Raw genomic sequence first — 25280 nt, 5'->3', positions numbered from 1 at the left:
AAAAGGAGATTTTCCAAATAGTCACATCTCATTGGCTGATCAGTGTTGGGTCTCTACAAATAACAACAGTAGTTAATAGTCTGTACAAATAAAGGTTGACTTGGATCAAAGATGAAAGAAATCGTATGTCTCTGACTGTACAACTGCAAAAGACTGACCTACCAGCTTTTCAAGACTTATGGAGTAAAGGTAAAACACCAGAGCATTGATAGGGGATAAATGTTTCTAAAACTAAAGCTAACGTAGCCTTCTTAAACAGTCATTATTGTTTACTGTGTGTCACTCATAAAAAACTGTCTTATTTCCATTTAGTATTTGCTTTTGTCTTTATAGTCCCATAACTGTTTTTTAAATTCCGGCTACGTTACTGCTGAACACATAACTATACTTAAAGCCCAGGCTGTTCTGAAAAAAAGAATGTTTAGAGCTGGACTGTGCACCACAAGATATAAGTTTTTCAAGCTTTTCAAGACAATAAGTCCAGGCGAGACAAAATGGTTAAAAAAAAAAAAAAAGCTAAGGACTCAAAGGGTTAAAAACCTGACCCTTAAAACCTAATTACAAAATGTTTAATCTACCTGACTTTACAGTCTGCTTACAGAAAAAAGTTTGTCCTTCATGAAAATATGCAAATTCAGCTAATGCAGCAGAAGCTAACAAAGCTATGTTAGCCTACGTAGCTAAGGCTAATGTTGTTAAGGTTAAAGTAGCTACATTACATACATGGCTTACTTTGCCATGTTAGCCTTAGCAATGTTTGCTCAGGCTTGCATTGCTCAAACTAACAGTGCTGCGTTGGCTAACATAGAAAGGTTAACTACGTAGCTTGCATAGCTATGTTAGCTTTTGCTAAATAGCTAAGGCTAACAGAGCCGTCTTTAACAGGAAATACATTGTACCGGCAAATTACTTCACTTGTGTCCTGACAGTGGTGGTGCATCCTACAGCACTAGTCTGTGAGATTGGCATCTGAGAGTAGCTGTCTGCAGCCAGACCCCTCTTGAGTTAGCTAAATGGCTGAAATCTGATCCCTTTGTAGTCTGTACCAAAATTATGAGTCGGTTAAACCAGCTATTAAAATTTCTTCATCAGTTAGGGACCATAGTACCAATCAAACGGTCTGTCTAAAACTGTAATGCCACCACTAGCTGTTAGTAGCCACTGTAGTTGTTCTTAATGATTACTCTCATGCTTCCGCCATGCTCATTACTTTGGTTTAACCACAGCTAACTGTCAGCGCTGAAAGCATCTCATGGCAACAGCAAATTGTATCACTTTTTTGATCTAGAAAAAGTTTTCCAGAGGCTGTGTCAGATAAAAGTCACATTTAACCGTACCATTAAGTGATGATATTCAGCACATGAATGTGGACATTAAGTAGATTCAAGGCTAATAATGCTAGCCCTGCTAATGTTAGCCACATTCTGTAACCAACTACAGTGTGAAGCTATCTTACTATTGCAGTAAGGAGTTGGTTGGCAGTATATATTTAATTGACTTTAGTTGGGTAAACAACTTAAATTTGCTTTTATTTGGATTGAAAATTATTCACCTGGGAACATCCCTGGCACAAATACAGGTGTGCAACTCTAGTGGTGACACACCCAAAATGACATAAAGCTGTAACCGCTTCAGTAGTGCTTCCAAAGTGAGTGAACAGACTGATTATGTGCATGAAACTTAAAGCTTCCCCCCCTCTTTACTTAACAAACATTGATACTTTTGTTTGTCAGAACACTTTGGGAAGCTTTAGAACAGAAATACAACTTTTACGATGTGTAATTTAAGCCTGCAGTGGAACATAACTGAGACCCTGAAGGGGTCTCTGACTGTTTTCCAAAGTCAGCCTGGGTCGCCTTTGTTTATCTGTGAGAATGCGGTAAAGTCCAGCCCACCCCTCTCTCCAGAAACCAAGAGGAAGTTGCTCTGATTGAGCTTTGTCTGCACGACTTGTCTGACCATAAGGACAATGCCATCAGCAGCACTGCAAGGACGGCGGGGTTGACACAAAAACACTGAGGACACATTTGTGTAAAACAGTCAGTGGAACAGGGAAACCTGTCGGGCATCCTTGATTCTGATTGTACTTGATGTATTCAGATGTGACTCCATGAGTAAAAAAGAAGCAAGGCCGGTTTGTACAGTTCATACAGGGATGTTAAATGGAATCGACACAGGGGGTTTGAATTAAATCATGAAATTGCTTTTGGATTTTTCATTGTCACACTCAGTCTGCCTCTCAAAAATCAAAAACCCAGAAGTGAGACGCCTCTCATGGACAAACCTTTAGTGGAAAATCAGAAATAGTTTCTTCCTGAACCACAGCTGTTTGACACTCTGTCTCGTGAAATGGGTTTAAGTCTTTAAGCTTGAGTCTTTGCATGGCTGCATTTGGGTGGAGAAACACAATGAATGAATGTGCTTGTAATAGCATGTCAGAGCATAAGGGAAACAGACAGCTTACTTTACAGATTGTGCTTGGTTTCCTCTTGGAGCGTATGTTCCTACTGATTCGAGGAGTGGATATATGGAGGACGACAGGAGAATCACTCCTTTTTGCTATTTTTAGCCAGTGTTGTGTGGCTGATGATAATAGTAGACAGAAGTACTCTGAGCTAATAGAGTCATCACTTAGACTGAGGAGGATCCTCATACATGGCAGTCTGATTGGTGCCAACGGGCTGAGTTTATACCGAACATCCGGTGCTACATTTTACATTTCTTTGGCATTGATTAAACCAACTACATATTCTCATGACTGTGAACACTAACTTGAACCTTGGAATCATTTAGTCCCAATTTCTCAATTGAATTTGTTTCTCACAAAATTTTTTTAATCCATGTCATATTCCTGCTTTAATCTTGCTTTTACCCACTCCAGTTTTTTAATCATGGTTTTACTAAGGGTCACCCCCTTTTTTAGTTTCTGGCGCTATCGTCACTAGCATGTTTTGTCTTGTCCTGTGCTGTTGATTTTGTGTGAAAGTGGACTACCTCACCCACTGTAACCAGATCTACCTACAGGTATAAATAAAGTTACCTTACCTTACCTGCTAACTTAACCTACACTTTGATTTAGTATGATAAACAGGTAATAAACATGTCTTACTCTAAATTCATAAACATCCTCAAACATCTCCAATGGCGGCTATTGCGGCACCTGTGTTTTGGTGTGAAAACTTTATTGTTCATCATGTCACGTGTCATGTGATGAAACATTTGGTTTCTACACCTACATATGTGTGAAGTAGAGGCCAAGGAGAGGGGAGAGACTGGAGAACGATTGTAAACAGCAAAAATATTTGAAATTTGTTCCAACAGCCTTAGTGAGTACCAACGTGTTTTGGTGAATGAGACGTGTTGCATCATGCAGTTTTACGACTGCTGCCATCTGTTGGCTCTTTTATGAACTTCACCATAAAGGATGTATATTTTAAAACTGCCGTCACAGCGTTTATGTCCATATCAATTCTGTAACACTACAGGAATCGGCAAGGTGCATGTGATGATAGATTTCTGTATTGATTTGTCGAGCACAGGCCTGTAGATCAAGCTAGTGTCTGGCAAGATTGGGTCCAAGTGGGTCTTACCCTCCTCAGTTTTGTTGTGACCGCCTGTCAGCCTACACAGCCACCTCCCTAAAATATTAAATATAAAGATAATTTATGCAGAACTCATTGCCTTTATGTATTACACACTTGTATTTCACTCCAATAAAAAAATGTCTGGACCAACTTTTTTGTTTGTTTCAGGCTGACACTTGCAGTACCCCAGTTTTAGCATTGGTTGCATTTTTTCACTAATGGTGTTTGCACAATACAGACAGCTAAAGGTTAGCAGAAAATGTTTTATGTGTGAAAAAAGCTAGTTTGAATGGTACTGTACTTAAACTGATACTGTACTGTACTGCACTGTATGGTGGCGAGAGGTCTCACACGAATGCAAATTCAAAACACTTTGCAAAAAGAAAAAACACAACGACATTTGAGAAAAACACAAAAACAAAAGTTCACAACATAAATACAAAAACTTGCAGCAGCGCATGAATACAAACACTCAGCGCGTGCATGGATACATAAACTCGGCACAGCGCGGAGGCAAACAGATTCTACAACCGCGCTGTGCCGAGTTTATGTATCCATGTGTGGCGCTGTGTTTGTATTCATGCGCTGCTGCAAGTTTTTGTATTTGTGTCGTGAACTTTTGTTTTTGTGTTTTTCTCAAATGTCGTTGTGTTTTTTCTTTTTGCAAAGCGTTTTGAATTTGCATTCGTGTGAGACCTCTCGCCACCGTAGTACTGTACTATACTGTGAGTTTGGCTTGGCGATGCAACACTTGTTGAAAGGTTTCTTCTATTTGAAGAATGACAACCCCAGAGTTATCTTGATGCATTTGCAAGATGACTGCAAAGATGCTTTACTTGCATGCAGAAACTCTGAGATGTTTCTATCTTTGAATGAAAAATGAGAGGATCATTAAAGTTTTTCATGTTCAATCTCTGGGCACAATAAATGTCTCTACCAAATATCAGTGGCAGCTACTTTAATACATCTTGTTTTTTTCATTCTGCTCAGGACTGTAGTTTTATAAATAAAAAAAACTCTAGAGGTTGGCAAAAAAAAATGCAAAACATTTCCCAGCTCTCTTTTTTTACCAGAATTTTCTGTCTCACTGATTTGCATCCATCATGTTTTGACCAGATGGTTGAACAAAAGGAAGCCATTTGAAGTTATAAATTTGGGCTCTGGGGAACTGTGATGTTATTTTGACACAAAATCAGACGTGAAAAATACAGTTTTCAGTGAATTTCCTTTTACAATCCAGTGAATTTCTAAAATTTGACATGCATAGAGAGAAGAAACAGGAGATGCAAATATGAAAATAGTGGCCTCAAATCAAAAGGAAAATTCCTTTATTTAAAAAATAACACAGATTAAGTGCCAGGTACCAGGAACAGACCTCTTGTTGTCTGCTAGGAAAGTGATGTTAAGCCATGTGTCCCATTGTAAAGCTTGGATCTCGTCTCTAAGCAATAACTCCTGCGAGACAAAAGCATGGGGAGCTAGCGCTATGATAAATGAGCGCTGAGGCCCCACATGGAGTGACATTTTCCTGCCCACGCACTCCTACCACCGTCCAGAAATCCTCAAGTGCGTCCCTAGACTCGCTCGCTGAGCAGGAGGACATATTGTTATTGTCTTACTTCCCAGAATGAGCCTTCATAATTATTATGAGTCATTTGGTCCACTGAACAGTTTTGGCAAGAGTTCAGCGGACAGGACACCACCGTCACTGACCTTTTAAAAAGAGTCAGTCACCCAAAAGTCCAGGGCTCAGTAATCACTACTCACTTCCTGTCTGTGTTATAACTCATTCTACAGGGTATAAGGCCCAGCTAACAGCCTCTTATGATAAAAAAATGTAATCTCATCCATTCTGCAGGTTTGTTGTTCATTATATTGTGGATGCAACATTTTTAGACTGTGCTCTCAAAATCTTGTGGTCTGAAATGTATTTTTTTAAACATTGCAGTCATTAGCAATCACCTCCACACCTCAGCTAACTGTGTTACAAACCCAGCTATTGTCCTAGAACAATTCATGAATTAAATCAACACTTCCAGGCGTCGTCTGGCTGCCGACATGAAACCAATTAGTACTAGAAATTGCCTGAATTGTGTTGATATCTATTAAAGTGAACACCCGGTCTGCTTTTACTCAGATTCAATAAGATCATTGTTAGGAGGTAAATCATTCAAAACTTCATCTCTCAGATAATGGTCTTTAAAATGGTTGCCTCACGGTGGTTATACAGCAAAAATGAATTTGAACTGCTTTGACTTTCATAAACTGTGCAGCATAAGGACGTTGTTAGTACCTCTTTTGTCATACCACTGCTGCAATAATCAGAGATGCACCAATTGTGAAGAAAAGGGTTGATACAGATGTTTTAAATTACAATTAAGTGGTACCACTAGTGTCAATATAAATACTGATGAAAACCTTTTTAGACAATTTATATTGATGATCTGTAAAATAAAATGCCAATACAGATAATTGGCTAAATGCCAAGTATCATGATTAATCGGTCTACTCCTACATTAGAACATAATAACATATCAAATAACCATAATAAGCATATTATGCTTTTTTTATCATAAGCATTCAAAGCTTTTTTCTAATGGGTCAATAATACTTCTTTGCTGCTTGAGAGTCTACCAACTTGTTTGCATTGGTTTGTTTGTGAAGATGGATCCTCTGGATGGATCTTAAGTTAGCCGGTAAACATGAGTGCATTTATTGAACACACTTGAAGGAGCCTCTGAAGTGGGACAGCCTTGATATGTCCCTCCAAAGGATAAACAGGGACATGGGCAGAGAAACAACTAGCTTAAAATTGTTTAAATGATAAATGAATAAATAAATAGGAACCACTGGCCAACCAATACCCATGACTTAACTGATCAACTTGCTACATTTTGTTAATCTATATCAAACAATATGAAAGTTTTAAATCAAAATCTGCCCTTTTGACCCTTGGAAAAAGGCAACTTTGTAAACCTTCATTAACCTAGATCTAAAAACTTTTTCCCCTAACATTTAAATTATGTAAGTTTGAGCCATAGACATTTTAGCAGGCACGTTATTTTACTTTGAGCCGAGCCAGGCTGGCTCTTTCCCCTGTTTCCCTGTCTTAATTCTAAGCTAGGATGACGGGCTGCCAGTTTTAACTTCCTGTTTACTGCAAAGGGATGAGAGTGGCATGAATCTTGTCCAGAGCTTGAAAGGGATTAATGTGTTTCCAAACAGGTCTAACCACCATTTCAACAGACTTCAACACACAAACATGCTGATGTTGTCCTTTGTTCCCTGCAAGTCCTGGAGTTGAGATCTGTTGTCTTAAAACCAATTACAAAAAGCTGTTTTAAAGGAAGCTTGGAACTAGTTATGCAGGACATGATGTCACAAGCCCAGGTTGTCTCCCACCGCTCTTAACCAGTCACAGCAATGCTCTGATCCCAGCAATGCCAACTCTCCATCTACACCAACCAAGCCTCCAATTTCTTGCCTAACGTTTCTGTTGCACCCTCATATTGACTTTTAAGCAGCTAAGGAGTGGATACATTTCAAACTAAATTATGCAGTGACATTGGTGTGTCTTTGTGGGGGTTTCTAGCTCTGGGCTCCTTGAAAAGTCAAAGAAGGCTTCTTGGCTAACACAGGGAGCATCTTTTAAGCCAAGCCTTCATAAAGGAAAACTGAATACACTCTACATAAATGTTTAGTTAAATGAAGTGAGTATACCCGACTGAACAAATTAAAGAAATAATACAATTCAGGCACTCTTGTCCTCCTGTAATATCATAAATCTGACACTTCATCTGTTTCAAGAAACTGGTGTTAAGGAGAGGAATGAAACCAGAAAAAAATCCAGGCAAACTCCAGCATACCATCAGAATTGCACAAAACATGGCAAGGTTTTGGTTGATGTATTTGTGAATTTTTTACAGTGTGAACAGGGCTTTCGATAAGCTTATATTATTAACCAAACAGCCAGCTACTTTTATCCTGATGTTAGTGAGTCAACTACTTTTATTCTGATGTAAGCCAAACTTTTTTTATCCTGTTGTTCCATAAACATCCAGATATACTATCCTGTTTGCCAAACATCCAGCTACTTTGACCCTGTTGTTAGCCAAACAGCCAGCTAGTTTTATCCTGTTGTTAGCCACACATCTGGCTTCTTTTATCCTTTTGTTTGCCAGAAGACCACCTGCTTTTTTCCTGCTTTTAGCCAAACAGCCAGCTTCTGTTATCCTGTTGTTTGCCAAACAGCCAGCTACATCAATCCTTTTTTTTAACCAGCTAGCAACTATTATCTTGTTTTTAGCCAAACAGCCAACTAATTCTATCCTGATTTAAGCCACAGAGCTAGCTTCTGTTATTCTGTTGTTAGCCAAAAAGCCAGCTACATAAATCCTGATTTTAACCAAACAGCTAGCATCTTTTATCTTGTTGTTAGCTAAACGGCCAGCTAATTCTATCCTGATTTTTGCCAAAGAGCTAGCTTCTGTTATCCTATTGTTCTCCAAATAGCCAGATATGTAAATCCTGATTTCAGCCAGTCAGCAGCTTTTATTATGATTTTAGCCAAACAGCCGGCTTCTGTGAAACAGCAAGCACTTTTATCACAATTTTAGCCAGTCAGCCAGCTACCTTTATCCTGTTGTTAGCCAAACGGCCAGCTACTTCTATCCTGATGTTAGCCAAAAAGCCAGCAGCTTTTATCCTGTTGATGATTGAATTGAAAATAAGTAACAATACAATGACAAGTTGTGACTTACTTTCCTGTACATGTAGATTACATTCAGCCATGTATCGACTTAACTTGAGGTAATTTTGAATACAAGTGTTTCTTTTGCTACTCAAACATAAAACATAAAGCTTCCAGACTACCCCACTGGTGATTGAAAGCTCTGTGTGCAGGAGTTGGCTAACATATTTCGATAATTTGTTTACACACAGTTAGCCAATATAGGGAGCCTTGGACTTTATTTTTTTCTGTGGTATCTAAACATATATTAATACTGCATTATTGTTACTAGTATTATATCAAACTTTAAAACACTGGTATTGGGACAACCCTACTTTGTGTAGAGCTGTGATGTAAAACATGTCCTTTCTGCCTCCTGATCTCTAAGATTTGCTGTAGAGATGGTCTGTTTGGGCAGTTGATGGCTGTTTCAAAGATAGAAATCGACCTCTGAAATGGTTATGTGTGGGACTCCTCTAGAATGATGTCAGAAATGAGGTCATGTTTCTCACTCAGGCCACCAGACAACTGGAGAGCAGACCTTCTCCTGCTCTTGTTTGGGGGAGGGGGGGTTCCCTTGGAGACCTTGAGCCGGCATCGCTCTGTTTGCTTACTTAGAGAGTGATGTAACAGAGCTGAAAGCGTACTCTACATGCGCATGCATTTACGTGCTTGCCTGCAAATTCTTGGCTGTGATTCCTGTTCAATCACTCCAACCTAAATAAAATTTCAGTTTTTGTTTCAAGGAGCACGGCTCTGCTTTGTCTGGCTCAGATAATTCCCCTCAACTCTTGTCAAATCCCATCCTCTGCTGTGCTCTTTTTAATTAACTTCTGCTGTTATTCCAGCACAGTCCTCACACTGTGACAAAGATGAGGCCTCTGCCAGCGAATCATTGGCCCGAGCTGTGATGTTATCCGTATTTGACAGAGAAGTGCGTCACAAGCACTTCTGGATGTGTGTAGCATTTGAGGGCCTGTCTCATGATCTAGTAGAGAGAGGAAGATGGTACTTTTTTTTGGAGAGCAGCAAGACCGAGTGGCGAGTAGCATTTGATCTTCAACAAGCAGGGCTGTCACATCGACTGCCTGCCAAGAAGCACGCTGAGAATTGGGCTGGCGATCTGTGGGCACCAGTAGCCCGGCATCCTGCTGGTCGGAGAGGCAAAGCAGATGGGCCATCTGGTGACTCGCTGGCACAGGACAGGGGCTGTTCTGTTGCTTCGTGTGCGTGGTTTTGTGTGTATGTGTAGTGACAACGGAGCAGGCGTCGCTGTGTTAGGAGACCACCTGTCTTGTGGCGACTCATCATCGCTTTCATGTGTGGTCAGCAGCACAGTCTGACACACAGATTTCTGGGACAAATCATACTCTGCCACTCTTAGCTACATTATTAGAGATGGGCTAATACTGATACAGAAATACTGTTATCCTGACTTGTCTTATCAAATCACTTGTGCCAAATATTGATATTATAAAAAATGCTGCTAGTAGCAGATTCCCCCAGGAGTTTGACTCACTAGGATAACATTTCATGACTTCTTGTGGTGTTACTTATGGCATAATTGAGGGTAAAATGAACACAAGTCGATTATCCAAAGAAGTTTTGAATATGAAGAATATGTTTGTATTTGAGGGTTATAAAATAGATGTGACAGACTAAATCATAACTTTTTAACTCAAGCACTACATAGCTAAGACCACTTTGAGTGTGAATATTTGTCCTCATTTTATGTTTCCACCAAACAATAGAAATGTATCGATAGTGGTATCGATAATGTCTCCAATCAATGAGGAGTATCAATAAGGATATCAATATCAATAAAAATTAACGATCACCATCCCTAATTGTATACATCACATTATATTGCACTGTGCCGTACCCCATCGTATTACTGTAGATTGCATCATATTGATCAAATTTCATCGACTAAAAATGTTTGGCGACAGTCTTTTTTCCATGAGTAATAAATAATTATTAGTAATTTAGTTTTCGTCGGACATTCAAAATCCATGATTTTTCTCCACTGTGGGTAAATCTGTCAAAAAACGCATCTGTATCTCTTCTGCCTCTGAACTGTAGAAAGCAGGGACCCCAGGTTTGGCAGGGTGCACAGAACACACTACCATGACTTGGTACCAGATTAAGGTAAGAGAATAAATGCTTGGACTAAAAGTAAAGTACATGTAATCAAAAGACTGAGACTGAAGTAAGAAATAGCTGTCAAAATTAACACTGATATCGATCATACTCTGCTTGGTTTTATTCTTACACTTAATATCTTTGTGTACTTGTCCTCCAAAAGTCCTTTATCCCTCCATCCATCCATCCATCCATCCAGTTATCCTCTATGGGGGGCTGGAGCCAATCACAGGTGTCATTTAGGACTAGGTGGGGGTGCACCCACGACTTGGCACCAGCCAATCACAGGACTAACAGAGAGACAAACAACCAGCCTTGCTTAATCTCATGCATACGAGCAATTTAGAGCCACCAGTTAGTATAGCAAGCATGGTTTTGGACTTTGGGAGGGAGCAATACCTGGAGAGAACCCACACATGCACTGGGAGAACATGCAAACTCCACACAGAAAGGCCTGGTTCAACTGCAAAACGCAACATGCCAGTTGTCACAGAAATACCATATGGTGATATTATCCACCATATCACATCACAGTGTACTGTATAATATCATATTGTATCACATTGCATCCTATTGCATCACATCAGATCAGATTGTAGTAATTGTATCATATTGTTTATCCAATCACATGTATATCTCCTATTATTGTGTGTCATGTACTGCATAAAGCATACTGTATTTCTTTTATCAAATGTATTCAGCTGTAAAGAACAAGGAATGTGGAATATTGTTGGGGTTTACAGAAGTTCACCCTTATTTTTTCTTATACTGTGATGTATTTAGAACATCCTTGTCCAGACTCCATGTTTCAGCTTTTCCCATCCATCAGCCCTTATGTTTTGTGCCCCTGACAGCCCTACACAGCCTGTTCCCCATGTTCAAACTCCACTGGCACCCTGTGACACTGCCCCCTCAGGCTGTAAATTGCTCAAGTAGCCATCTTTATTGCTTTTATGAAAAGTTTTCTGGCTGACACACACACACACACACACACACAGACGAAGTATTTGTGTCCCTGCAGAGATGCTTGAGTGTTTTTTTTGTCTGTACTGAATGTCAGGGAGACATAGCGTACACAGTGTTCAGGATTTAACAATACAAAAAAACATGCAACTAGAGACACTGGGAGCAAAACAATGAGCAAATGATGCTTTAAGAGAGACAGACAGAAATTATCCTGGGAATGTTTCTGAGATTCTCTGGAGGCTCTTTAGTCTTTTATTTCAAAGATCTGTTTGTTTGCGGATCGTCAAACAAACTATGTCTGCTGTCTGTGATTATTCCCTCAGTCTTTTATTGATATTCTCCTTCTCTTTATTGTTTCCCTCCATTTAATTTTTCTTTTTATTGAACACTTGTATGGATGCACACTGACATCCAGTCACCTTAAAACTGATCATTTACACTCTCTTTGTAAGTGAGTCACTTCAGTGTTTACTTTTCTGCAGAAATGTATCTAGAAAAGTCAAAACAGTAGAATGAAGCTTTTTTGATTCAGCTGTCTCATTCTCAGCTCTAGCGCAAATAAGAAACAAAAGCTCTGAAACTGTAGCCATTGACAACACAATCTTTGTTTTTGTGTTGTTTATGTGGAGCACCAAGCTGTCAGTGCTCAAATTGGCTATGGCAACCTGTTAACCCTGTTTAATCAGTCACATTTTTGAATACTTCAGAATTTTTCTCAATGTGAACATGGGGACTTTTCCACTCATGAGGTGACAGACTTCCTTGTGTTATGTCTTCATTCACGAAGAATGTGTCAGTCATTTTGCAGATGATCTGATTGTACTGCTACTTTTTCAGGTTCAGGGTTATTTTTGTCAAAGTGGTGAGCGTGATATGGAGTCCTCAGATGTAAGATAACATTCAGTATTCTTACGATGATATGGCATGCAATAAGCAGACAAATATTTTTCAGATATTACCAACTCATACAAGAGAAGAGAACTGACTGGCTAGCTGAGGCTTTATTTGACTAGCCAGATTGTCTGTGCCTTTAGGGTTAGGGTTACTGATGTTAAATAGTCAGACCTCAAAGCTCAACTTAATATATATAGTTTAGCTGAGTCAATGAATAGAAAAGTTCTCTGACGGAGTATATTCTTTATTAAATAGTAGCTCCATCCTGCTGTACACTGGGGACAGAGAGACATCACGCAGGCATCGCTTGTGCTTCAGGTGCAGGATCAGCATACTGGGCAGAGCCAGGTGACTCTGGGTCTCTAATTTCAGAGTTTTCTCTGGTAGCCACAGCAGAAATTTAACTATCCCCAACGTTTTGATGTTGGGATTCTTTTACTCACAGGACTGCAGAGCATTTTTCTATTTTAAGGACAGCTGAGGTAACCATGGGCGTGATGTCAGAGCAAAAAATCCAGATATTAAAAAGACTATTTATTGCCATCTGTCATGGACTGAAATAGATATTTCGTTAGGATGGTATGTTTTGGTCACACATTGAAGCAAATTTTCAAGTCCTACATATTTCCTGGCCTGAGTGATTACATTTCTGAGCAGTGCATAAGAGTCACCAGCAAAAAAAGAAATAAATAAATGAGGAAATTTTCCAGACGCTGCTGGAATCAAACCCTGTACTGCGTGATCCTGAGATTGTGTCGCTGCTGCTTAGCCATCCCATCTACTCATTATTGTCGGTGTCTTAATGTTGTATAAATGTATCATCAGCACTGTTCAGTGCTATTTAGCATATCTGTTCCTGAACGGCTCTTTTTACCTTCATCTGTTATAAATATAAATATAAATGTTACAAACCACTCTATCGATCTTATTGCTAACATCACCCGGCTCATACAGCGTCACAATGGTGATTTCTGTTTGAACGCAATGAAATCCTGTCAAGTAGAGATGACAATTCATCCACCGCTGTGATACAGTTTCAGAGAAAATGAAGTCATTATTTCTTCACTCTTTTAATAATAAAAAAATGAATAACAACAGTATAATACGATATTATTTCTCCTCTCACATCGACATTGTATAGAGCCTTTATTAAATCTAAACTGCTGCATTCCTGTGATGCCTGTCCAATGAGGAAGGCAGCCTTGCCTATGAGCCTGCGCAGAGAGCAACAGACCCAGTCCTTGTGCTTGCACGGTACAAGTGTTGCAAAAGTCACGTGTGTATGACAGCCAATTGAGAGGCAGATTTCAGTTGTAACTGATGGCTTATGAGGATTTTGACAACTTGAAGCAAAAAAGACTGAGTTTTCTGAACCAAAATAAACTAAGTCCAAAATTACAGATTGGTCTACATATTTGCAGATTAGTGCACACATTTGTGGATCTTTGTACAAATTTGCATATCTTTGCATGCATTTACAGATCTTTACACACATTTGCAGATCTGAACACATTTGCAGATCTGTGCACGAATTTGTGGATTTGTGCATGTCTTTGCAAAGCTACCTACACAAATGCAGATTTGTGCACAGATCTTTGTACGCATTTGTGATTTGCAAATGTGTAAATTTATTGCTTTTGCAACAATAATAACTCTATAGTACTGCAGCTGTTGCTCTGGTTCCTGTTCCCCTTTTGCTAACCCTCTGAGAAAAACACAAGGGCATGCATGTGAAACATCCACACATTAGGGCTGTGACAAGTTGTATCTATGATACATATTTAGCAAACAGTGTGCATCGTGGCATACAGTGTTTGGTTTATTTATTTGAAAGGGTTGCTTGTAAAAGTTAAATTTTCTCCAACATTCATTTGGGCAAAACTGTCAGAGGTAAAACCCTTTGCACTGTGTCACCTCATTTTAAGATGTAACAGCCAAAACCAAATTCATAAAAATCACTCCAGCTCTGTCTTTGAAGTACATCGTCTTTACCTGAGGCAGGCGTTCAGGCAAACTCCCACGCCTGCATGGCTGCTGCAGCACTGTGGGATCTCAAGTGTGCACGGCTCCTCCATCATCAAACACTGAGGAGTCCCTCCACTGCTGCTGGCTTGCTGTATCTCAAAGTGCCACTAAATAGACAACAGGGCATTGCCAGGATTTAGATGAATCGAGTTAGCAACATTAAATGCAGCTCTTGGCTGTCATGTTGTTGTTTGTCTGCCAGAAGCTGTCAAAAAAGGATATGTCAATCTCAAGAGACCAACCTGGTTAAATAAAGATTAAATAAATAACAGACAGTAATGTTGGAAAACTGGCTTTGTGTTGGGACTACCACCTGCGTCCTGTTTTGTCATTGTTTTTGTGCAATCACAGAAATATTATGTGCGCCAGGCTGCAGGAAAATGACACAGTTCTTGGATGTTGAAACTGTGTTGTTTTTGTTTTTCTGGCTCTCAGGATGAAATCTTCGCCTGCTGAGAGAAGTTGAGCTCTGCGCTCGAGTTCAACAGGACCACTTCCTGATGATGACAGTAAACATGGGTGAGTAGTATTCGAAAGCAGTTCATACATACAGCACACAAACTTCTCACATCCTCTGGCAGGAACAGTGCAGGGAGAAAAATAACACATGCACAAGAGCGGAAAAGTGTGAGGAGGCTGTTAACAGCTCCAGCTTGTGTGTTTTTGTACATTGTTGTTATTAAAAATGCTGTTTTCCTGATTTTGCTACTTAATTTGGATTCGGCCACTTAGTGTAGCCCAAAGGGAGGTTAAAGGTGCTCTAATATCCCCCTCAAAATCTTTCATTATGCAAGATTTTTATATTTATTTACGCCTACCAGGCGTGTTAACACACATATGCACTCCTAAATCTATGCAAAAACAGCAACCACTACACCCACCCACACATAAATGTGTCTTTGTGCAGTTCACCTCAAACAGTAGGCTCTACTGACTTTTATTTACATGACCTGTAGCTCTAGGTTTGGAGTAACAGAAGTATTGCTAAGTGACTGTAAACAAAGCTTGAATATTGATTTGATAGCTGTGTTCTATATTTACTGTGCAAAACCAAGAACTATCATCAGAATACAGTAAGGGACCGGTTCTTCATTTTTCACTTCATTTCCATGTCATCCAAACTCTGCATTGTCTCTGCTTCCACAGATGACGGTCTCCAAAATGGACCCGGACAGCACAGGAACTCACAAGGTAAACACTGATTCTCTTATAAAAGGAAACTGAATTTTAAAGCAGTTGCCAACATTGTTTTGAAAAGGGTTACTATTTTTTACTTTTTTCAAAGGTTAAATAAAAGGAGCATTAAATTACCCTTTCAAAGCTAGCTTGGCACAGTCTCTTATAAAAGCTATCAAACAGGTCCATACAAAGTTTGCTTACAAACAAAACAACCTGCTCTAGAGCGTCTTCCCACAAAAAAGTTATTAATGATGGGTTAGAAAATTACAAGTTTCATCTATTGTTTAACAGTTCAAATAAGTTTGTTGTCTTTTTTGCTGTTAATTACATAAGTAGACTGGTGCTTCAATCTTTAATTTGTGTGTTGGGCTAGTATGGCTAAGCGTAGCATAGAGTCTGAGTGTTGCAGCCTTTTTTTTTTTTTTTACAAAGCCAACCTGTGGTGGCTGCCATATATAAAAAAGTGACTTGGACTTGCTTTTTGTCAACGAAATAACAGAATAAGATGCTGCACTTTAACCTCTGAACAGCTAGCTACATTGCTCTGGCTGTCATATCAGTCACTCCCCTAATTATGCATAACTCACATGCTTTTTATAAGCTAAACTGGCAATTTCTAAGAAAAATTCACACCTTGTATAGTGTTCCCAATTAAACATGAGCTCTTCTGACCAATACGCTTTTTGATCCATGGTGTAAACATGTGGATTTGTACTGTAAATGTGAGCATTTTAACATGGGGTGAGTATGTGACTTCCACTGGTTCTGCAGCCTGCCTCAGGTGGACACTTGAGGAACTGCAGGTTTTTTTGTACATCTGCACTGACTTGAAGATACAGTATGCACTGAACTATCTTTTTTTATTTATAAAGTGACAGTTTCTATTTTACATATATATTGAATTGAAGTCTCAAATATTTCCTAACATGTTCAAAAACAGAGAAATTTTTATTTTTATAATTGTAACATGATGTGCCACAGCTTGTGAAATTAAATTGCAATAACTATTCTCTTAAAAATACGGCATATTTGCTAAACAGAAAACTGACGTTTTGTTTTCATTCATAAAATTCTCTTTTAAGGAGAAATGGTCTTAGGATGTACGTGTTCTATAGTGTCCCTTCCAGCTCGCATGTGCACACTGGGACTGCTTCCAGTGCAAAGCCTTCACCCTTATTATGAGAATTCATGAATGCAAACAAAACATTGGTTTTCTGTTTATTAAATATGCCTTATGAGGAGCCTTTTTGAATGAACAGACTCCTTAATTTAAAACAAAAATTTAACAGTGGAGATGGGCGGAGCTAGTCTATACTTGTTGTATTGTGTTGATATTTTGGTTATGGGCCCCCTGGTGGTGGAGTTGTACATACTGTGTGTTTCATTCTCATGCTGCTTGGCAGTAACCTTTTTTGTATTACATACGTTTTGCACAATGCTTCAAACCAAAATTGGGTAGCTTTTAAGCCTAGTTCAGACCAGAGATTTTTACTGGACTGGGCCCCATTTAGAGCGCCCCTGGTGTCAGTCGTCTGATGATGTTTCCTGCCATTCAGTTTGGCAAATTGCAAACAAAGGGATGGTACAAGCAGATGAACAAGGGATATTGAAGTTAAGTTTTGAAAGGCTACAAACACAAAATTATTCAAAGTAGAATATTTTGTTAAATCATGCTGTAAATTTGGAAATGATTCCATCTCAGCTCTTGAACACTCCTGTCTCCTCCGAAGGACCGCAGCACTAATACATGACAAATTGAAGACTAGGAGCTGAATATGTCCTTGTAAAATGAATTATTTTTAGCAGATATTTTAACTATAACAAGACTGTGATAGCAAAGTAGTTTTGTGTTTATGTGTGCTGTGAATTTTTGCTGCAAAGTTGCAATGTTGATGACAAATGAATTAGTGATGAACATGAATCATGCAGCCTTATGTGACGCATTATCAGGATGATAAAGAAGAGGAAAAACAGTGACTTTGCAATACTGTCCCTCTTGTAGAAATAGATTTTTGCAAAGTAACTGCAGGAATAAATCCCTCTAATTTGAGTGACTGTGACTTAAATTCAATTGAATTTTCACAAAGTCATTTTTCAATAGCTCTACTACAGTGTAGTGAAAACAAAGGTGTGCACAGGCACAGAGGGAATGTCTTGGCCTTTAGAAAGTGAATCAAAATGTTTGCAGACACTCACAGATGAAAAGACTTTATCATAACACCCACAATACTCTGCATTACATTGGTCATTATTCTTAGTCAAAGATTAACTTTAGCTTAAAAGTTACACCCATTAGTGGTTGAATTAGCTGTGTCACAGTTTCGATAAGCAGCAGGGGGACAAGAGTATAGTCTGTGTCTCATTGTGCAGAGCTGGTGTGTGTAGCTAAGTGTGCGTGTGGGTTGTGCGTCAGCCCGCGCTGCTGCAGAGTGAGGACACATTTGGCTCCAGCTGCTAATCCTGCCGGATGCCTTTGCCATGATGTGTCTCTCTGCACCAGGAAATCCCCACAATGTCTTCATTCAGGCAGCCTGTCTCACACAGACACTGCATGGCTGAGCCTCAAACACACTTTTCTAACTTACAAGTTGCAGCACTGCATCTACAACTTAAACTATGTTAGCTGAGAATTTGAGCAGTAGTTCCAGCCACGCTAGATTAACTTCTTTCGTGTTAACCATCTTGGCCTTGACTTCTAACTCGATTTCACCTACTGCCACTCTCCCAATCCCCAGCTTTAGCCTGAGAAGAAAAAAAGAAAAGATGCAGAATGATGATGCAATGCTCAGCAATCTGTCTCCATTGTGTAATGTTACGGGTTCGCTCTGCTCCCTGGAATTCCCCCTTTTCTTATTCTGGTCACATTTTACCCCAGACACAAGAAGCAGCACTGAAAATGGACTTCAGCAAATGCACAAAAAGTAAGAAATCTTTAACCATTCTTGGCCACGTTGACTTAAGGCTCCCCAGATTCCTGTTGTTGGTCTGTGTGGCTGCTCCTGGCACTGATGTGTGAGCTGGTTGCTCTCCACTGTGCCGGTGGTTAGCCTTGGCTGCCCTCGGCCTGGCAGCCACCGCAGACCAGGCCTTGGTGATGTAATAACTTCAGTTATAGGCGGCCGTCACCACGCAATTCTCACACTCTCACTGGCCCTCCCTCCCCCACGCCAACAGACCCTCCCACACTTCCCTCTCCACTGTAATCCATAGGTCACAGCATGGGCCTCATATACACAAATAAAGGCACACAGACACCACACATGTGGGACTGTGTTGTTTGTTTTGTATCCTTGACTGCCAGTGCTCGGGGTTGTTTGAGTCTCTGAGCCTGCAGAGGCTGAGCTGAAACAACACTTGTCAACAGAGAAAGGCGACAGTGATAAAAATAAAGATGGAGGCAAGGTTGGGCTGGATCATTTCTTTTTGAAAAATGCTCAAAACAAGTTGAGCTAAATACAATAATTATTCTTACTAATATATAAGTCATTTTTGCAAAATTGCTTAATGTAATCTAGATAAAAATGCATTGTTTTGGCTGAGTCATTGGATTTTTTAATATTTTTCTCATGTATGCAATTGCAGATAAAATATTTTGGATTTAGTTCTGCAAAAAAATAATCAAGTAAATAATGATAAAATCTGTGAAAAATAAAAAAGCAAGATGTCACAATGCTGAGTGTGGAAGAGGATTAGGGACTTTTTTTTTTGAGATTTAAGTATTTTTCTGTTCAAAGAAAAAAGTCAGAATTTTAATTTTTAAAATTCAGAGTTGAGACTTAAATGTCTGAGGTCTGTCTTTAATTTCAGATTTTTTACTTTAATTTAAGAATTCTGACTTTAATCTCAGACTTCTGGCTTTAATCTCAGACTCCTGACTTTAATCTCAGACTTCTGGCTTTAATCTCAGACTTCTGGCTTTAATCTCAGACTCCTGACGTTAATCTCAGACTTCTGGCTTTAATCTCAGAATTCTGACTTTAATCTCAGACTTCTGACTTTAATCTCAGATTTCTGACTTTAGTCTCAGGCTTCTGACTTTAATCTCAGATTTATGACCTTAATCTCAGACTTCTGACTTTAATCTCAGACTTCTGACTTTAATCTCAGAATTCTGACTTTAATCTCAGATTTCTGACTTTAATCTCAGACTTCTGACTTTAATCTCAGACTTCTGACTTTGATCTCAGATTTCTGACTTTAATCTCAGATTTCTGACTTTAATCTCAGATTTCTGACTTTAATCTCAGGTTTCTGACTTTAATCCCAGATTTCTGACCTTAATCTCAGACTTCTGATTTAAACTTCAGACTTCTGCATTTTAACTTCAACCTCCGATTTATATTTTTAACCTGAGACTTTTAACTTTAATCTCTGGCTATTCTTTGGTTTGTAAATTACAAATTACTAAGTAATTAATGTCCCTGTAAAGTGAAATCCTAACTTTGTGTGTAACACACTAGATACATTTGAAAACACAGAATCCTGTGTGTGTCAGAACCGTTAGAAAGTTGTTCACCTCTTTCCTGGCTGGGCTTAATTTGAGGAGGGCAAATATTGGAGCCCATGGCATCTCCGTTCTTGATGGGCTATTACCCCCCCCCCCAAACACTACAGTGATATAAAAACATGAAGCAGTTAATCTCAGTACAGTTTTTGGTAGCTGATGTCACTGCCTTCAGTGAAAGTTAACAGCCAGCAACATGCTACGTTTTTGTTCATTTTAAGGTTAGTTTCCCGAATCTGTCAGCCACGGTGGTCTATGAGTTATTAAAAGTATCACAGAGATTTGTGACATAAAACAGTAAATCTGACGCCCAACTTCAGTCTCTCTCTCTGTTGGTCTCATGGCCTTTGAATAACAGGGTATCAGGCCTATAAAAGCAACATCAGTGGACTCATAAACAACAAAGATGGTTTGATACATTGGTCGAGAACCCAAGAAAACCAGGCAAAATAAAGTGCAAGGATGCATAGCATCTTTGGACAGGGGTGTCCAAACTATGGTCCGGGGCCAAATGCGGCCTGCAGTCCATTTTTGATTGGCCCACAGCAAATTCTAGAAAAAAAAAAAGAAAAGAAATATGGCCCACATGAGATAATGAAGCTTGAACTGTATTGTACTTTTTAGTTTCAAATCTGATTGGCTCCCCCAAATCCTGAAGGTGTCTATTTGCCTTGTCGGCCATTAACAAATCATTTAGGTGTATTAAATCGCTAAGCATGTTTTAACCTACACTGGATTAGTCTTACTTAAATATCCTCAAGGGGAGGAATATGAAAGAGGCCCCACTATTCTTACGTATTTCTGTATGTGGCCCTCAGTGGTAAAAGTTTGGACATTCCTGTCTTAAGACTTCCATATTTTGTACAAAAGCTGCATGTTAGGTTTCTATGTGGTCACAAATTGGCTTTAGACAAGTTCTATTTTCTCCTTCGTCCATGTTTGACTCATTTAAACAACAATCAATTGAAATAATGAAATAATATGGTTAGGGCAGCTTCGTACATTCAGAAACCAAGACGGTGACTCAGTTCCTTCCTGTTGGTAGAGGACAGACCTGGTGCAGCCGGTTAGTCATCCACCGTCCCTCTCAGACCGTATAATTTAACTCCAACCAGCGAGTCTCCAGTTTGTAAACGCTGAGAACATTGTGTGGCTTGCTTGTGAAGTTATGCAGGTTGTTTAAATGTGTAGGTGTTATGTCATTTTTCCTCCGTTGTTCCTCTTTAAACAAGCAGAAGGAGAAAGACGGCGGAAGTGACTCACCTGTCTTATATTTACCTGGTCTTATCACATTCAAACAACCCACACATGGAGTTGTAAACTTGTAGTGGTAGAGAGGAATGTGCTTATGCTGCACAGTTACAGCATTTGATAAGGAAAATAATGATTTTATTATCCCTACTTAAGGTTGTTTTACTGCTTTAACACAATGTAAGTTATATATTCAGGGCTAGAAGTCCTCCTGCCTGTGCTCTCTCTTTGTTTGCTCTGTTGCCTGAGATCTTGTGTGTAAGTTGTGTTATCACTCGGCCTTATTTTACTTCTTTATAAGTGAAGGGAGTGTGCCATCTGTGGAGAGGAGAGTTTCATCATTCTTCACTTTATTCCTGCTGCTATATTGGGATTGCCAAATAGGACCTCCACCCCTGTGGTGGGCATGTTCAGCAATAGCAATGCCTGTTATAACAGTAGGCTTGTTGCATTAATAAATGCAGTGAGCAGGGTCTTAACTAGTGTAGAAATAAGTCCAGCAAATGTACTTAGAAACCAAGAAAGGATCCATTTAATGCTTGTTTGTTCAACTTTTTCTTTCAAATAAGCGTGTCTCACAACAGTTACAGTCTTCAAAAACAGCACTGCCTTGTAGTTTTACCACCATTATTTAGCTTTTTACCTCAAATATACTCTACATTGATAAAAGTAGTCAGCCGTCTGACCAGTACACAAACAGGCACGGTAATGACACTGTATTCAAACGTACGTATGTACTTTAATATGAAGTTGATGGAATCCACTACTTCCCAGTCCAGTGTTGGTGTGCTTTACACCACTCCATCTGACACTTGGCATTGGACATGGTGATGTGAGGCTTGAATGCAGCTGCTCAGCCATGGAAACCCAGTGAACTCTTCAGCTATGGAATCTGCAGAGCATTGGAAACTTTAACGCACAATATTCCTGGGCCATCGTTAACCCCAATCTGTGATTTTACATGGTCTTCCGCTTCGTGGCTGAGTTGCTTTTGTTCCTCAACCTTATTCAAATTTGGATTAGGGTTGTCATTTAGATAGTTAGTGTGATTATACTGCCAAATCACAAAGTCATGTTAGAGATTTCAGGCCATCTTAACAGGATAAAATCAGGGTGAGCAGAGAACCTGACTATAGGTGGTCAGTTGGGGGACTGAGAAATAAGTCAGTTGCAGTGCAAGTTTATGTTTGTGTGAGACGTGTCCCCTGGGTGAACCTTTAACGGACCTGACCCGCTGTCGGTGAACAGCTGGCCACAAGCGTCGTACAGGACAGTGGGATCAAGATCAAATGGCACCTGAGACCCCATCTGCTGTCCGTGCTGCCATCACGCTCGCTCTGTGAATGACATTCCCAGTGGTGTTTCAAACACTCGGCTCCCTGTTATTTTGAAGAATGCCGTCTTTCCTGCAGGTGCTGTTTGTGCTGCATCGCACACACCTGGCCTGGTTGCCTTGTGAACAAGATGTGTGCGTGTTTTTATAATGAATGCACCCAGGGCTCATCTGAGAGGCCGGCAGGAGCCGAGGTCAACGACCTCTTCTTTATTTTGTAATCACTGCACTCAGATAATTGGTTCTATTAAGTCTCTTGATATGGTAATGCCTGACATGCTCATCTGCATGATTTCCCCTTTACACTCAAGAGTGTGTTAGTGTGAATGTGCAGAGCTAGAGAAGAGACGTAATAAGTGGAGCATCTTAGTCTAGTGTTTTTCTTGCACTTGTAGGTTTCCTGAATGAATTTGAAAGGCTTTATAAACTACCAGCTTGTCCCTGTAAGGAGCACATTATGAATCTTAAGATAAGCTTGACTTTTCGACAAAGTCAAGCAGCTGAGTTGATGTTGGAGCCTGCAGCAGCTTTGATTGAGTTTGTGTTTGATAGAAGAGATCAATCTTTATCTGATTACATGAAACACAATTTGAACTACAGAAAAGTGCTGCTGGAATCTCTCCATCCATGTCAAAGAAAGTGCTTCATACCCTCGCTCCAGGCTACACAGACTCAGCCGCATTACGCCTCATGACAGACACCAGCAGACACAAATGCTGCATAATTTAACACCTTTGCTCTTTCTCAGCTTTTGTATGCAGACTAGAGAGTTTGAATGTGATCAGAATTTGCTATGGTTTTCATTGCACTGTGATTTTTACCTAGCTAAACATAAAAAATCAGGAAAATTATGATTAAAAAGGGAACATAAAAAGGTGACTCAAAAAGGAGTTTCTTGAGTGTTTTTCCCATTATTTTTTTTACCGAGGATAGGTGAAGAGAGACGGGTAATACGGGGAGAGAGAGGAGGGGGAAGACATGCACCAGACAGCGTTGAATTGAATGGGCACCTGCGGTACCCTCTTTTGCTCCAAAGAGGAATTTGCAAATACCTAATGTGTGTTTTTCTGTCTTTAGATGACGAAGAGGCGCTCAATTCCATAATGAAGGATCTGGCGGCGCTGGGCCGCTGCTACACCCAGCACAACAGCCACAAACCGAAGAACAGAACCTTACTCTACAAACAGGTACACATGGAGTTCGCTGTCCTGCATTCACAGTGATGTTACCATCAGAAATCAACCAGCTACCTCTAGTCAGCTGAAAGGATGGTTCTAAAACAGTGGTTCTGAACTGGTCCAGCCAAAGGTCCCACCACCATTTCTGTAATGTGAACTGCGACCTAAATTTCTCTTTTTTTTTTAAATGAATAAGATGAAAAATATGACAGTTTGGACCTTGGCATCCAGCATTAGCTACCCTCGCCATGAAGCCTTAAGAATACAGGAAGTGTGCATTATAGTGCTTTTCCTTCTTTTTTTCCCTTTTCAAGTCATTCTTTCAACCCCAATTTATTCTTTACATTTTTCCACACAAATAAATTAAGTACAACCAACATTACTATTTTTATCTACTTTATTTACCAAAATAGAACTGATACATTTAACAATTAGGCGCACTTTGTCTGAACAAAAAATGTCCATTTGACAGCATAAATTTCAATTATTATAGCAACTTTTTATGAAGTCACTGATTTGTGGATAGATAGAAAATTTACCTTGCAATAAAATCAGTTCAAACAGACATAGACTCAGTCCAACCACAGCTGCCGTTCCTCCTGACAGAGTAAATTACAAACCTTTTACAGCCACCTTTCAAAGCCGCAGGGGGCGATTTGTGGTTGACTATCACATTGAAGCTGTCATACATGCAGCTCAATTAAAGTTTATTAACCAAACACAGCAGAGCAACAGCGGTGCTTTTAGGATTTACTGTCACTCAGGGTTTACACAGAGACAACAGACTCAATTTATTTTTTTTCCCTGGACTGAAAGCTGCCAAAGTCAAGTGAAAGTTGTCTGGAAAAAACTTAATTCTAACACATAATTTGAATGTTAATGTGACATTGTGCTGAATTCAATGACACTTATTGGAATGGAAAACCTAAAATGATGCAAGAGGTAGCCTCGTCTCTTTGTGGTGTTTATATTCATACAGCTGCTTGATGCATATGTGCTAAAGTCAACAAATTAAAGCATTTATCAGCTTTCTGTTTCTGAGGGTGCCAATCGTTCGCTGGCTATGAATGAGTCTCAGGTTAATCTGCATTCCTCTATCAGCTCTACAAAAGCAAACAAGACCATCAGCATCAAACATGATATTTGACCATGCTGTTATTTTTGGTACTTGTAATCACTGCCAAAGGGAAGGTGTAGATGAAGCGGGTTACAGCAGCCTACAGAAGTGATACGTTTTACTGTTATAAGAAGGCAGGATGCAATTAATCCTGATCAGAAAACACTTCTCGCACAGGAAAAGACTAGACCTGTCCACATGGGATGCCAAAATAGAGAGATGAAGTTATCACGTGAAAGCGGATTTACTTTCCCAAGATACTCAGATAAATAAGACAAGATGTTAATAAAACAGCCAGGATTTACCTGTTATCATGACAAATGGTTTGAAATAAATCATATGGATGCATGTCCGCTTAGGGCCTCCACACAACAAAGA

At 39.6% G+C, this 25280-nt stretch overlaps 1 protein-coding gene across 1 annotated transcript in view; it reads left to right on the top strand.

Annotated features, from left to right (window-relative positions):
- Positions 1–25280, top strand: part of map3k22 (mitogen-activated protein kinase kinase kinase 22) — a 70713-nt gene that overhangs the window by 6006 nt on the left and 39427 nt on the right. The window contains exons 2-4 of the mRNA XM_041814089.1: positions 14776–14859; positions 15487–15531; positions 23685–23794. Coding sequence (XP_041670023.1) covers positions 14841–14859; positions 15487–15531; positions 23685–23794 — 174 coding nt within the window. The 5' untranslated portion in view covers positions 14776–14840. The remainder of the gene's footprint in view (positions 1–14775; positions 14860–15486; positions 15532–23684; positions 23795–25280) is intronic.

This window comes from Cheilinus undulatus, linkage group 19 (genome assembly GCF_018320785.1).
Source record: "Cheilinus undulatus linkage group 19, ASM1832078v1, whole genome shotgun sequence".
Taxonomy (NCBI): domain Eukaryota; kingdom Metazoa; phylum Chordata; class Actinopteri; order Labriformes; family Labridae; genus Cheilinus; species Cheilinus undulatus.
This window is presented reverse-complemented; position numbering and strand designations above follow the sequence as displayed.